This window comes from Dasypus novemcinctus, chromosome 14 (assembly GCF_030445035.2).
Source record: "Dasypus novemcinctus isolate mDasNov1 chromosome 14, mDasNov1.1.hap2, whole genome shotgun sequence".
Lineage (NCBI taxonomy): Eukaryota > Metazoa > Chordata > Mammalia > Cingulata > Dasypodidae > Dasypus > Dasypus novemcinctus.
In genome coordinates, this window is record NC_080686.1 from 70,702,813 (window position 1) to 70,717,209 (window position 14,397).

Here is a 14,397-nt window from a genome sequence, read left to right on the forward strand (position 1 = left end):
AACATCTGGTTTTAAACTTAGAACCTAATCATGACAGGTTAAATAGTTCATAGTTACAAAAAAAACTTCATGCCTTGACTCTCAAAAATTTAAATTCACTAAGAGATTTTTCAATTTTTAAATAATCTGACAAATCATAAACAATGCAAGCATTAAGACTCACATAAACTATACAGTATATCATTTCGATTAATTATAGACTACTGATCTATTTGTAGTTTAGATGGGTTCAGAGGCACTTTTATAATACTATTTTGAAGATAGAAAAAATATACTGATAACTATTTTACTTAACAGAGCACAAAATTATATGCAGAATTCAACTTAAATTTATTGACTCTAACTAAATACATGTGAAACTGAAAACAGTTAACTTAGCAGTAGTTGGCCTAAGAACCAACACTGTTGACATTTGACCCTTGTCATTCTACTCTTGACAGACTACCGTTGTCATTAGTCTTACTGGAATGCAAGCCTCTGGAAGGAAGAGTTCATGTCTAACGTATTTTCTTCTATGGCTAGCAGAGCACCAGGCAACACAGTAAGCCTTGCATGCTTGCCTAAGTAAATGATGAATGGAAACCTAGCTCCAAAGCTGGAGGTGACTCCTAAAATGGTGTGGGCCAGAATCATCTGAAGGATCATTCACTCACATGTCTACAGCATGGGCTGGGCTGACTCAGAGAACTCATTAACCAGAACACCTACTCATGGCCTTGTCTTGTGGTTGACTTCTTCACAATATGGTGGCATCACGGTAGATGGATTTCTTACATGACAGTTCAAGGCATCAAGTATGAATGTTGTAGTGAGCAAGATAGAAACTGAATTGCCTCTTATGACTTAGTCAGATTCAAAGGGGGATTCTTCATGGGACTGTGATATGGGAGACAGGAGATACTATTGTGACCATCTTTGGAAAATATAATCCACAGTTACCCTCTAATCCAATTCTCTACCTTTTAAACTTGAACTCTTCCTATATTGATAAATTTTTAAATTACATGTTCTTTATGTAGTTTTAACATCCAAAAATGGTGGGGGAATTCTTTGGTTCTAAATTTAAAACTTTTATTATAATACTATTATATAATTTTTCAAACTATAACTTCCTCAAAGATTCTGACACAACCCCACTGAGTGGGCAGGTAAGGTGATTGTATGTTCCTGAAAGAAAACCACTTCTTTGCCTCTGATATCTCAAATACTCAGTAACCACAGAGAAGGATGAAGCACATGTTAATCTCATTTTGCATTTTGCATGGAAGCGAAGGAGACACTCTCAAAATATTTGGTGAATCCTTTGAAACATTAAAAATATGCTAATAGAGCTTATTTTTTTTGTTGTTATCAGTTGCTTATGATATCTATTTGGCCATTATATTCAAAATTAGATCCAATGGAAGACATTTAAAAATTTAGGTTAATATATTGGGATATTTTATGCTCAGGGTAATTTATTTCCATAGTAACCTTTTCTTTGAAAACTGCACAGGTTTGATTTGTGAATTCAAAGTATGTAAGCTTTGATCCCACATGTAACATAATTATCATAAAATAAATAATTTCTCATTCTCTCTGACATGGAGACTCCTTTACTCCTGTGTATAATCAATTCTCAGTTAAGGGTTTTGTTGAAGGCTGAGTGTGGGATTTCCACTTCTATTGTTAGCTTTAATCATTTATTTGAGCCAAGGTCTCTTCAGTTCATTAGTTTATCTTGACTGTCAGTAAGAGATACTGTCTATTTCACTTTCACAAGTGTTTATTAATTTTATGTTCTTTTTCTTCTAAGCACAAACCTGGGCTCAGTGATTACTTTAATAGAATAAAGAGCTAAGAAATATCAAGTATTTGTCTTTTTAAAGATGATAAATGATGGGTCTTCACAAAAGTACTGCAGATGGGAACTTAATTCATTAATGTTAAAAATATTAAACAATCTCTTCTATTAACTACTCTTTATCCATATTTGTTTGTTAGATAAAAGAAATACAGCCTATTACTACAATGAAGTTTATCTTACTAAAAATGGAATTTAAAATATCTTTATTAATAGCCTCCATTATCAGGATTACCTCCTTTCAGCTTACCCAATTGAAGTAATTAGTCTGAGCAACTAATTTGAAAATTTGTAAAAAATAGCAATCCATTATTTATCTCTGACATATTTTTAAAATTTATTTATTTTTTTATCAGATCAGGAATGGTACTAGGAAACATTTCTTCTAAAGATGATACCCTCCTTACAGCAATTTATCTATGTATATGGTGAATTCTGGTTGCCAAAGAGGTTATTTATTATGGATGTATTCTCCAAAAATTTACAAGAAAGTGTCATTCATTTGAATCTCTTCCCAACTACCTACCATTCAGAATTTGTTTTAATTTGTGAAGGAAACATAAAAGAGGGAGGGGAAGTGAAGAATCCATTCAGAAATCTGGATTCAAATTCTTTATCCCTCTTAAAGTAAATCTGTAACCTTTAAAATATCATTTAATTTCATTGTACCTTAGTTTCCTTATCTGTAAAATGGGTATGACAATACCCACCCTCCATAAAAATGGATGCTTTTCTATTTGTTTGGCTAATGTACTGCCTACCAAGACGGACCTGTTAATTTCCTGTTTATTAATAAAGCCTCTGCTAAATTAGAATAGTACATTTCATACTTGCCTTGGTGGTGGAATATCCAATATTCATTCCCCTCTTAGCAAATAAATTGATTTTTTCACACACAGAGCAAAAGCAACTTCATTACCGGGAAATAAGATTATATTATAGGAATGAAATCATCATATCCATAAAATGTACAAGCTAGACAGCTAATGAGAGACCACTTCTTAGCTTCTATTATTATTTGTTATCTTGTTAGCTAATTCTTGAGGGGAGATGAAAAGTAGCAGCCAAGATATGTAGAAGATGAAAAAGATAAAGAAAAAAATACTGAAGATTCAAAAACTTGTACTCAATTTCATGGTTTCTGGCAAATTAGGAAAATGTCCTGTTATTCAATGTTAGCACTAGAAGCTTTCAGGCCACTTCACTGACCAAACAGTTTGAGTATCACAGCTTATTCGTGTAGTCATTCTATCAGCATCTAGTGGCCACCTATGGTATACTACACCTAGTTCTCAGTAGAGAACTCAGGTCAAGCAACTGGATGGGCTTTGAAAAATGTGTTTTAGTTTGTGGTTTACATGCAAAGGTGGGTGAAAATCATCACTGAATTCTAATTTGTCTACACTCTATTTTGCCCTGTTTTCTGGACAGAGCGAAGTGAGGGTAGCCTGCATCTGCTTAGCTAGGGAAGTGGCAATCCTTAAAGCCCAGGCATCCGCACAGTCAGGCTCCAAGATCAGAAAATAAGAGGCAAAACCATCACAAAAGCCTGCAAGTAGCAGTGTTCTTGGCATTGGACCAAAATACCAGAAACATTTTAATTAATAGGGATAATGAGAAATAAAATAGGAAGTGAGATAAGAGGTCATCACCCCAGAAAACAAGGCTTTTCTTCTCATTTTTACAACTCTCTGAATGACCCACCAAAGAAAGTGCATGCAAATAATATTTTAAGTTCCAGAATGTGCTTTTGCTTTTCTAAGCAGGCTTGCCTACAGATAAATCCAAGAAGGAGGTCATTAAATTGAACGGAAGATATTTATAATAAGTGGCATCCCCCCATATAAGTGATTGTAAGTCTTTCTTTGTGTTTTAAAAAGTTTTAGATAAATAGTCAGACTCAGTTAAGCTTTGCAACTTCAAGAAATGGTGCTTCTAAGCAAAGAGGCAGTATGGAAGGACACGTGGGGTTCTGAGGTCTGTTAACAGACCTGGGGGAGGTCGGAGAGAATCAGGCTATTGTACTTCAATCAGCAGCATAACCTGTGTCACAGGCAATTTAACTGCGGAACGGAGCCTTTGAGTTGGGATTGGGACAAATGGCTGTCTGAAAAAGAACTTCAGAAAGGGGCAATTTATTTAGTATGACAGAATTAAGGGTTTATATATAAAGACCACTAAAGGAATTTTTTTTTTTTAAATAGACTTAAGGTTTGAAGATTGGCAAGAAGAGATGTGACAAAATTTACTGTAGCTAATCCCACAGTGTGGTGAAGAGCACAGGTCATGGAGCCAGACTGCCTGTGACTGGGTGGGAACCTTGCCACTGATTCGCTGGGTAACCCTGGGCAAGTTACTTCCCCTCTCTGTGCCTCAGTTTTCTCATTTGCCAAGTGGGGTAATTATAATGCTGTCTACTTCTTATTGACTTTTGATAGTATTCAATAAATTAATTCATGTAAAGTTCTTCCAAGAGGTCTGATTATTGATAAAACTATTACAATGACTGTACTCAAAACTGTCCCCAAGTAATAACTAATGTTTACTTAACAGTATGTGACAGAATTTATACAGAGAATTATGTGAATTTTGCTTATGTTTAACAACAACCCTACAATGTAGATAACAGTATTGTCTCAATTTTCCTGTAATCAAACTGAGGCATAGGGAAGTTAGAGACTTGCCCAAGGTTATACAGCAAATAAATGTACTATCAGGGTTCAAATCCAGGCAGTCTGGCTCTAGATAACACACACTTCATCACTGGGCAAAACAGTCAATCGCTGTGTATACACTTAACACAGGAAGGAGCAGACACAAGCAATTTATTTGTTTCCAGGTCTGTCTACTTGAGTGGGTTGAGGCTTCTCAAAACCAGAGCTAAACTTGATTCATCACTGCCTTCCAGGTCCTTACAGACTACCTTGCATGCAGTACATGTTTGATTAGATAACAGCTTAACTGGCTGCCTGTCCTTTGTTAATAACAGCAGGTGCATGGCTTCGTTACTTGTGCTCTGTATCCTACAAACCCACGACAGAACTACTGCTGCCTTTTGGAGTACAGTTCTCCTGATACAGCTACAGCCCCATGGTCCTTCACTGTGCCCCCTGGCTCCAAGAAAGGGACATTCACTGGTCTCCCTGTTTATTCACCCTCCCTTTGACCATCTTCTTCCCAGCACTCCCACTTCATGGCCAGTATGCAGAAGATCACATAGGGCTTAATTGAACACAGCATCAGAGGAGAGAAGAGAAAAGGAGAGACTGCACAGAGGTTCATTTGAGTCCTTTTGTCTTTCCAGTACTGAAGACTGCCTCACTGCCTCTCTGCTTTTCTGGTTTTAGAGCAGAAGTTCTTAACCAGGAGTCCATGGGCCCCCAGGGGGTCTGGGGAAAGATTTTAGGGGGTCCATGAGCTTGAATTGAAAAAAAAAAACCAGCTTCTTATCTTTATTTTCTGTGACCTCTAACTGAAATCTAACATTTCCTTCACTTCTGAATGTATGCAATAAATAAAGTAGTATTCATTTCACCTGACTGGCAAAGGGGTTCGTGGAACAAAAATGGTTAAGAATCCCTGTTTCAGAGCCTCAGAAGTATCTAAAGTGTGGAATGGGCAAACCAGGATCTGAGAAAAGCAGACCATTGGGAAGCCAAAAGAAAATATTAGAACTTCCATTTTAAAAATAATAAGAGAGTTCATCATAAATACTTTTGAGGCCTGATATTGGAGTACTAACCCTATCAGCATATGATATGACCATGTATCCATGAATTATTCATCTCCTGAGCAGTAAAATAAAGCTCCAAAGAACTAATGAATTGACTTCATTGCTCTCACTCCATTGTCCTCTCTCAGTATATTGTGATATGTCTCAGTCGACAAGTATTTGGGAAAGCAGATTCCTGAATTATTTCATCCAGATTTAACCAAATTATGGACAAGCATCTTAAAAATAGCAGCATTTTAAACAAGAAAATGGCAGTTCTGACCAAGAATGATTATCCAGTTAGATCCAGGAAGAATTCAGCCAGCGAATGTTGAAAATGTCATGAAGCTTACTTATAGTTCAGATATACTTTCACTATCCTTAACTCTGTTCTAGAGTATATATTGTAGCTAGTAATATTAGGTAATCATTTTCATACTACATGTTTCTAAATTAAAAGTAGATAAATATAAAGACCATACAAATGGATTATTTAGGAAAAAGATACATTTAATACTTTACTACCAATTAACCAAGACTCGTATCTCATCTTAACAAATTTGGGTCATGTCAAATTGGTGTGGGCCTTGCCATTTTGAAGGGTCTAGAACACTGCACTTTTCTATGCTTTCAGTCCCCAAAACTGTTTTGTATATGGCAAATTGGGACATTCTTATATCAGCTGGCCAAGAAGTATTCAGATTTTCAAGTACTGTATCTTTTACTGCTTGTCAGTAGATTGGTTTTCACAGCTTTACTTACCAAATATTTGATTATTTGAAAGTTAAATTGCAGCCATTTTGAAAGTGTATTCCTTTGAACTTAGAGAATCCCCTGAATGATTCTTTGGGAGAAAGGGCAGGAAGAAATGGTCATAGGTGGGATCTCACCCTTCTCCAACCCTCTGGGTTACATGTTAAGCTTCCTTCAATAATTCCTCTGAAAATAGGGTCTCATTGTTAAGAAATATGAAATCTACTGTCTCATTCTAGTTCTGTTTTATTTCAAAAATGAAAAACTGGAAAATAATGAAAGGCTGGTGTTATTAGAAATAAGAAAACAAATCCTACCTTAACTTCTGTGCAATTGAAATAAAGGTGGACCCCGAGGCACACTGGGTGCAGGAACTTTTTAGCTTCAGTAAATGTGCACTGGACTTTCATCTGATCAACTTACATATTAATAGTGAAGAAAAGAAAATAATTCATTTTATAAAATCTTGGAACTGTATTTTAAAGTTTAGAGGTGAAATGTAATTTGGGATTTTATAATATTTGTTGGTTCCTTGGGAATGGAAACCCTCCAATAATCTTTAGGGTCTAGAGTTGTAATTTAACACATTCGACTTTCATGAGTGAATCAAGAACAAAATGGAAAATGCCTATAAGTGTGCACCTTCCTAATGAGTTAAGCTATACATGTAACTAAATTTTAAAGTATACCTTCCAAAATTATCAATAGTCATTCTGTAGAAATTTGTAGTAATTGCTCATTTGATGCCAGTGAATTTGGTGGTTTATGTATGATATATTACTAGTGAGTTAAGATATTTACATTTCACTTGCATTTTATTAATATTTCAGTTGCTAATTCGTTTAAGACCCAATTTGGTGCCTTTGCGAATTTGCATGCTCTTTCAATAAGTTAACATGAACTCAGGATATAAATACCAATGGAGACCTGTAATAAGGGACCTGTGTAATTATGTAGTATAGTAAAAACAAATAACACACATTTCACTTTACATTTTCCAATATTTGCTGCCTAGAAAAAAGATCTGCATATGACTGAAGAGGTTATTGGTGAAATTATTTGCTACCAGTAGAGTTATATCTGGCCTCATATGCTTGACACCATTTTCTCTTTTACCATTTCTCCTTTACGTTTGTTTGAGGAAAGAAATTCAGATTATTTGGACAGATAACTAAGAGCAAACAAGTCTGAAAACCTCTCACTTCTAATATTTCTATATAATAATTAGAGAATCATATTCACATAAGCCAATATCCTCCAAATATAAAGAAAGAATAATCCATAGAGTACTCCTTTTCTTTCGGAACTCCTTTAATAAGGGAGGGGGCACATCTTTTGTACACTTTGTAAAGAAAATTTCAACACTAAGAGGCCCTCCCTCCCTCAGATCATGGGGCCAGAAACAAAGTGGGTAGGGAACTTCCGAATTTCACTGCAAAAGATAATGTTGTATAGGAACAAAAGGCAAGGATGACTCAGAAAGTAATTAGGGTTGTGTGTCTAAGCAAATGACACACTGTAGCTTATGGTACTAAAAAAGAAAAGAAAAGGAGACAAAGCCTGGGAAAAGGCTGCTAATGTTTCCACACAGAGACATGGCCAGGCAGAATGAAAACAAAGCCTTCTTACTTAGCAAATTATAGCATAGGGGCTGATAATGCCCAGTATTTCGTAGCTGAAAGACCCACTTGTTGCTCCTCCCCTCTCATCATCTACACAAGTGAGAACACTTCTAACGCTTACATCTGCTTTAAAGCTAATGACAGAGTGGGGAGTGGTCTTCCAAACAGATGGAGTACGTGAGGCTGAGATGAAGTGCCATTTCTCTGAAAACAGAATGCCTCTGATGTTTTGTCAATATACTTGCTAATTTCATAACCAACAGGATGAAACAAGAGCATAAGGTAGAGGTCCCATAGCCCAGACCTGTTTATCCAGAGGCTGCTGATCAGTATTGTAGTTTAAGTGCCTTTTTTTTTCTCTAACATTTATCTGCTTTTGGAATAAGTTCCCTTTTCACTTGATGATAGGCAGGGGAAAGAAAAGACATGGAATTTAATTGCCTGTTCTCCTCTGAAATGTCACCTCACAGCATGTCCAGACACCAGGCCAAGAAATGGCTCAGTCAGGCTGTCTGCCAATTGGCAAGTACCTGTAGATTACTGGGCCTCCTGGAGGGAGAGTTTTCTCCCACAGGACAACCCCTACAATTTACCTTGAAATACCCTCAATATTATATTATATTATATCCCTTTGGTGATGTAGAGCAAGGGTCTGAAAACTTTTCCTATGAAGGGCTGGATATTAAAAATTTTAGGCCCTGTGAGTCATTCAATCAGCCACAACACCTCTACTCTGCCTCTACAGGAGAAAAGAAGCCACAGACAGTATGTAGAGGAATGGGTTTGACTTTGTTCCAGTAAAGCTTCATTTACAAACACACAGACCATACGTAAACAAATTAGTGTAGTTGCATTTCAATAAATCTTTATTACAAACACAAGTGGCCAGCAGGATTTGGCCCATGGGTCCTAGTTTGCCAACCCTTGAAATAGGGGGTAGAAACTGAGAAGACAGATAAAATTTCTCCTATTACATATTTAGCAGGGTAATGATTGGAATATAGTTGATTCTCATTTCATACATATATTTAATTACAGTCTAAATCTGCCCACTGAATTCATGTAAGCAAACTTTAGCATCTGGAAGCAGTTACAAGTCCTTTAACTTGCATCATTTTATACTTAACACCACACACCTGAGCACTTGATGTTTTTAGCTTTTGATTATGATGACAGTAGAGATATGTGCTCCAACACTTAATAAATATCTTTAGAGATACAGATATGGATAAGACATTCATTGCACTCAAGGGACTTACAGTCTATATGGGAAAACAGGCCTAGAGTCAGGTAATCAAAATAATAACCACAACAGCATGGAAGTTCAGTGCTAACATGGTATATGCAATGTTCTGTGATAATGTTGGAGAACTCAGCTTGGGAGGGAGACAGAGTAGGGGTAGGTTTCCTGGAGAAATTGGCAAAGCTGATCCTTAAAGAATAATCGGGAGGGCAGAATGGAGTGATCAGAAGCTTTTGGGATCCTGGATCATTGGCTAAATGTAATTAAATAATTAATAATCATCTACTCTATACTTAATATCATTTTAAGCAGTGTTAGGACAAAAATAGTTTTATGATATGATCCGTGCCTTTGGATAACTTACAGTGTATTTGGGGAAATAAAGTGTATACTCAAAACAAAATGTTAATACTAGATAGTAAAGTGCAGATTATAACACATAGACAACACATTCATTTGTTCATTCAACAAATATTTATTGTGTGTCTGCTATGAACCGTGCACTCTTCTCAAGCTGGAGATACAGCAGTAGATATACATGCAAGGTCACTAGCCTCATGGATGTTGCAGTCTCTGGACATTAAAATGGGTTAATTTCTGTAAGTTTTAAAAAGAGCATCATCATCAATGTGTTTCAGTTAATAGCATCCTGAATCTTAATTCCCTAAAGCAAAAAATACAATATAAAAATAGAGGATGTTGTTAGTAAAAAAATGCTGTCAATGGAAACACTTAGCCAAACATCCCAATAAACACTTCTCTTTACTTTTTTAAATATTCTGGATGGCAATTCATAAATACATTTATACATTTATATATTATAAATACATTAATAACCAACACCATCAATTTTAGCTAAGGTAAAATATTTATAGTAGATAGATCTTCATTTTCTGTTGCAAGGCATGTTTTTACTTGACTTACTTATATTTTCAATGAAAAAGCCATCATTTGGCAAAGGTAAAACAGACTTTAATGATCCCTCAAAATCTATAGCATTATATATTTTAAATCAGAAAATTTTAGATATACATCTTTGTGAATTTTGGGGATTTGGGAGAAAGAAAATGCTAATTCAAGAAGCACCAAGTACAAGATATGGGCTAGACATTATTTAAATATATCCCTCTGTCATAGAAAGATAGGGAGGGGACATGAGAAAGTGGCAAAGACACAAAGGCCATTTGCATTTGTTAGTACGGAAGAGCTGGTCACTCTGAGGCAGTTGGTGTGGTTTGATAATGATTATGAAAAGAGCTATATTATGAAAAAAAGCTTCAACTATATGATAGATGAGAGTAGACCCCAGACATATAAACCCAGGTGTTCACAAAATAAAATCGCAACATGGGCCATATTATTTATACTGCTATTCCCCTTATGACAGTGAAGATGATGCTCTCAACCTATCTCCTATTGGTATTAATCAACAAGTTATCATGGAGAGTTGATATTGAATTAAGCCCATCTCATTAAGAGATCAGTGCCATAATAGTTCTACTGCTTATGATGACCAACAAGTCCTTTGTCCCCTTGCATACCTTGCTTCTCAGCTTCCGCAGTTACAAGACCAGAGAGGTTGAGAAATGAGATTCAAGCCTGTGAGTCTCATTAAGTGACTAATTATGGCCAGTGTCTTGTGAAGAATCTATAAAAGAATCCAGGTTACGGCACTTCAAGGAAAGTAATAGATTAAAATGAATTGCTATCTAGCCTCTTTAACATTGATAATATACATTTATTCTGCATCAAAACTTCCTCACAGTGATGCCATGTGCTGTGTAATAATCACCGTGCTTTGATTATTTCATCAAATAAATGGATGAATTAATTGCACTCATGTGTATTGATGGCCTCATTTTCTGCAGTACATTGTTTCTCACCATATGCCACTACTTGGAATCAAAATAGAAGTAGCACAAATTGCAGTAGTAAGCAAACAGTTACAGTAAAAAGAGTTCTATCTGAATGTTCAAAATAAATATATCACATGAAATTTAGAACCTAAAGTGAAGAAAACCTCAACTTAGAGGAAAATTCTAAAAGCTTTTATCAAGTTCTTTACTGAATGTATTTAGTTTCTTAATTCTCCAACCAATCATGTTAACAATGACAAAAGATATGCAAATTTAAACTGACAATGGTCAAGCCAAACAGCTCTGACTCATACCAACAGGGACATTTTCAGCAAATATTCAACTTGATTTCACATTAGCAAGGGTCGAGGGTCATTAGCTATGCTTGGCTATTATCTGAAAACTATGCCATAAACACTGGCCAACAACAATGCAAACAAGAATCAAATTTATTTCTCACAAATTAACATATGAAACAGTTGCGTGATTCAAGCCCAGTAGAATCAGGTATTTACCCTGTCACAGTTGAATAATTGCTTAGCAACAAAAAATATGCATTACTATATTTGAATCACCATTTTGATTTTATGTTTTAGGCAAAAAAAACATTACCTTTTTGGTAGAATAGTTCATTCAAGACAATTTGGGATGAAGATTTCCCCCCGCCCCCCCCAAATGCAGACTAGGTTATAATTATTAAATTCTCATTAAAGAGCATATGAATAGTATATTGAGAACAGGAGTAAGCTACAAAACCAAATTTGTGTAATTATGGAAATAAGTTTTGCCAAAAGAAAAAAACAGATATCCTAATTATAGATACTACTGTTAAGTAGTGACTGAAATTTAAGTTACAATTTTAAAAGACTGCAGAATTCTGTTTGCTCTCTATTCTGTCAGTTGATTTTCACCTGTAGTCTGTAGTTAAAAGACTAACTATAGTTTCAGGTTTGGAAACCCTAGAATTACCAAGTTTCTGTTAACAAGTCAAAATAACAGTGATCGTAGTTCAGTCCCTAGTGGACAAAAGTAGAATAGTTATTGCACCGCAGTGCCTGCTGACCTAAGCAAGTGTGACCACACAGGAACAAAAAAAGAGCATTTGTGCTTTCCCTGGCTTTTATCTTCTTAAAGCGTTTTCCCTATTAACAGACTAAAGGAAGTCTAGTCGCATTCCTACCTCTATGCACCAAGTGAATCTATCAGCACAAATCCTGTGGGGGAAGCTTTCCACAAATGGACACACTGCCACCCTTCTGGTGACATAGTCAGTGGACTACATTTATTATCTGCTGCTTACCTGTTACACAATGAAACAGAGACCAAAGACAGAATGAACTGTAGAAAGTGTGTTCACATTTTAATAGGCAAATATTCAATGACAACTTTTAAGTAGTTGATAACTAACGGAATAAGGTGTTCAATTTGATTTCTATAAATTGGGATTAAATGCATACTTCACAACATTCACCTAGATACATAAACTCCCAAAAGACACCATGTCTGAGAAGGGAGGTACTTCAGGAGTACAGCAGCACCTACATGCTGTGTGCAGCCCAAATCTGCAGGTGCATGTCTTCCCCGAACCTCCACCACTGACTCAGTCTCTCCTTTCATGGGCAAACAATCCCTTCCTGAAGAACTCACATTAAAACTTATCTTCTTGAGTTTCTTCTCAAGCACAGAACTGTGTGACAGAAAGCAGTCATCTACTATTCTACCACTTACTGAAATTAACAGTTCTCTTTACACACCTATAGAATTCTTCCACTAACATGATACTGTACATTTACTTCAGGTTCATTTTACTAGAGATTAAAAAAATAACTATTTTTCTATGATTTCTCATCCTAGCTGCATAAAACTTTCTGGCATAAAATCCATTTGATCTTCATGTAATGTTGTCATGCTTATTTTGTTTTTTCACCTACTTGCTCAAGAGGTACCTGTTTATTTATTTATTTTTTAAGTTGGGATTTTTTAGTTAAGGCTACTCAAGCCAAACCGTAAATAAGAGAAAAATAGAAATGTCATCAAATGTGCCATTACTAGGCACACAAGCTGGGGTTCCAGCATACCTCACAGGCTTGCATAAGCCTGAAAACCCTGGCATAGGTAAAGTTAAACAAAAGTCCTCTTGCATATGCAAACACTGCCCCCCTGGAGCAAAATGTAAACACACAAATGCCCACTAAGGAACTCTTAGTTGCAAGAAGAACGGAAAAGGATCCGTGCAATTACAAACTGAAAACAATCACTTACTTTTTGCAGCCACTGAGTATAATTTTCCATCACATGCTCCAGATGTTGAAGTTTCTGGGAAGAGAAATCCGGTTCCACGTGTGGAGCATCTCTCTGCAGAGCGTTTGTGTTGTACTGGTCTGTCGTACTCTCACGACAGTTCCCGTCGTGTTCTGGAAGAATGAAAGTGTAGGCACACTGCCCATGTTGAATCCGGTTATATCTTCTCCCACCGTTTTCTGGACTCCGGCGCTGGTTGCTGCACCCTATGTGAGTCAGAATGGCAGCGAGGAAAGCAAAGGAAAGGAAAACTGTCATTGTACTGCCAGCGCTCTCCTTCCGTGCCTCTCGCAAAACTCGCTCCTTTCTTCTGACCTTTAAACTACTTTATTTAGGTAAAACTGCTTGTTTGTTTGATTTCTCCCCCTCAAAGAAAACATTTGAAGCAGAATCATAGAAAACTAGCCATTTGTTAGCCGGGTTCTAAAATGTTACTTTTTTTATTTCACTGTAATGATATTTCCTTAGTTAAAACTTGAGATATTTATTGCATAGTAGCTGAGATTTATTGTTTCCTCTCTGTGTAACAGTTAAGCATGCAGCCTGCTTGAGTCAGCGGCATGTACATATTCTAGACCCTTTCCCCTACCCTATCTGCAGCAGATCTGCTATTTTCTCCCAGACCTCAGTGAGTTTTATTAAGGTTGCACATCCACGCCAAGCTGGAAGCAGGCAGGCTTTCACAAGATGACTTGACAGGAATGCATGAGTGTGCCCCTATGCGAAGGATTGCTGATGGCTTAGAGCTGCGGATCGTCTTACAAATTGGCTAGATGCGCATGACCTCGATCATGTATGGCCCTCCCGCCCCTTCCGCAGACAATTGCCTTGAGCCTTTAGAAGATTCAGGGAATATCAATAAATAGAGCAGTCCACCTTAATATACTTTTGGAGTGCATGCTGACCTACTAAAATCTAGCAGTAGTTTTTAAAGTCTATTTAATTGGGGGAACCCTAAAAAGAAAATTTATTGTAATGTTCAATGAAATTAACTTTGACAGTGATTGATAAATCAGTAAAATTATTTAAACTTTTTTTAAACATTTATTCTTGACTCTGGGGTAAAA

General features: G+C 36.3%; 1 protein-coding gene across 1 annotated transcript in view; it reads right to left on the reverse strand.

The window, feature by feature from the left end:
- ANGPT1 (angiopoietin 1) overlaps positions 1-14,027 on the reverse strand; it is a 247,053-nt gene extending 233,026 nt beyond the window's left edge. Inside the window, exon 1 of the mRNA XM_004457536.5 lies at positions 13,292-14,027. Coding sequence (XP_004457593.1) covers positions 13,292-13,588 — 297 coding nt within the window. The 5' untranslated portion in view covers positions 13,589-14,027. The remainder of the gene's footprint in view (positions 1-13,291) is intronic.
- Between the last annotated feature and the right edge of the window lie 370 nt (positions 14,028-14,397).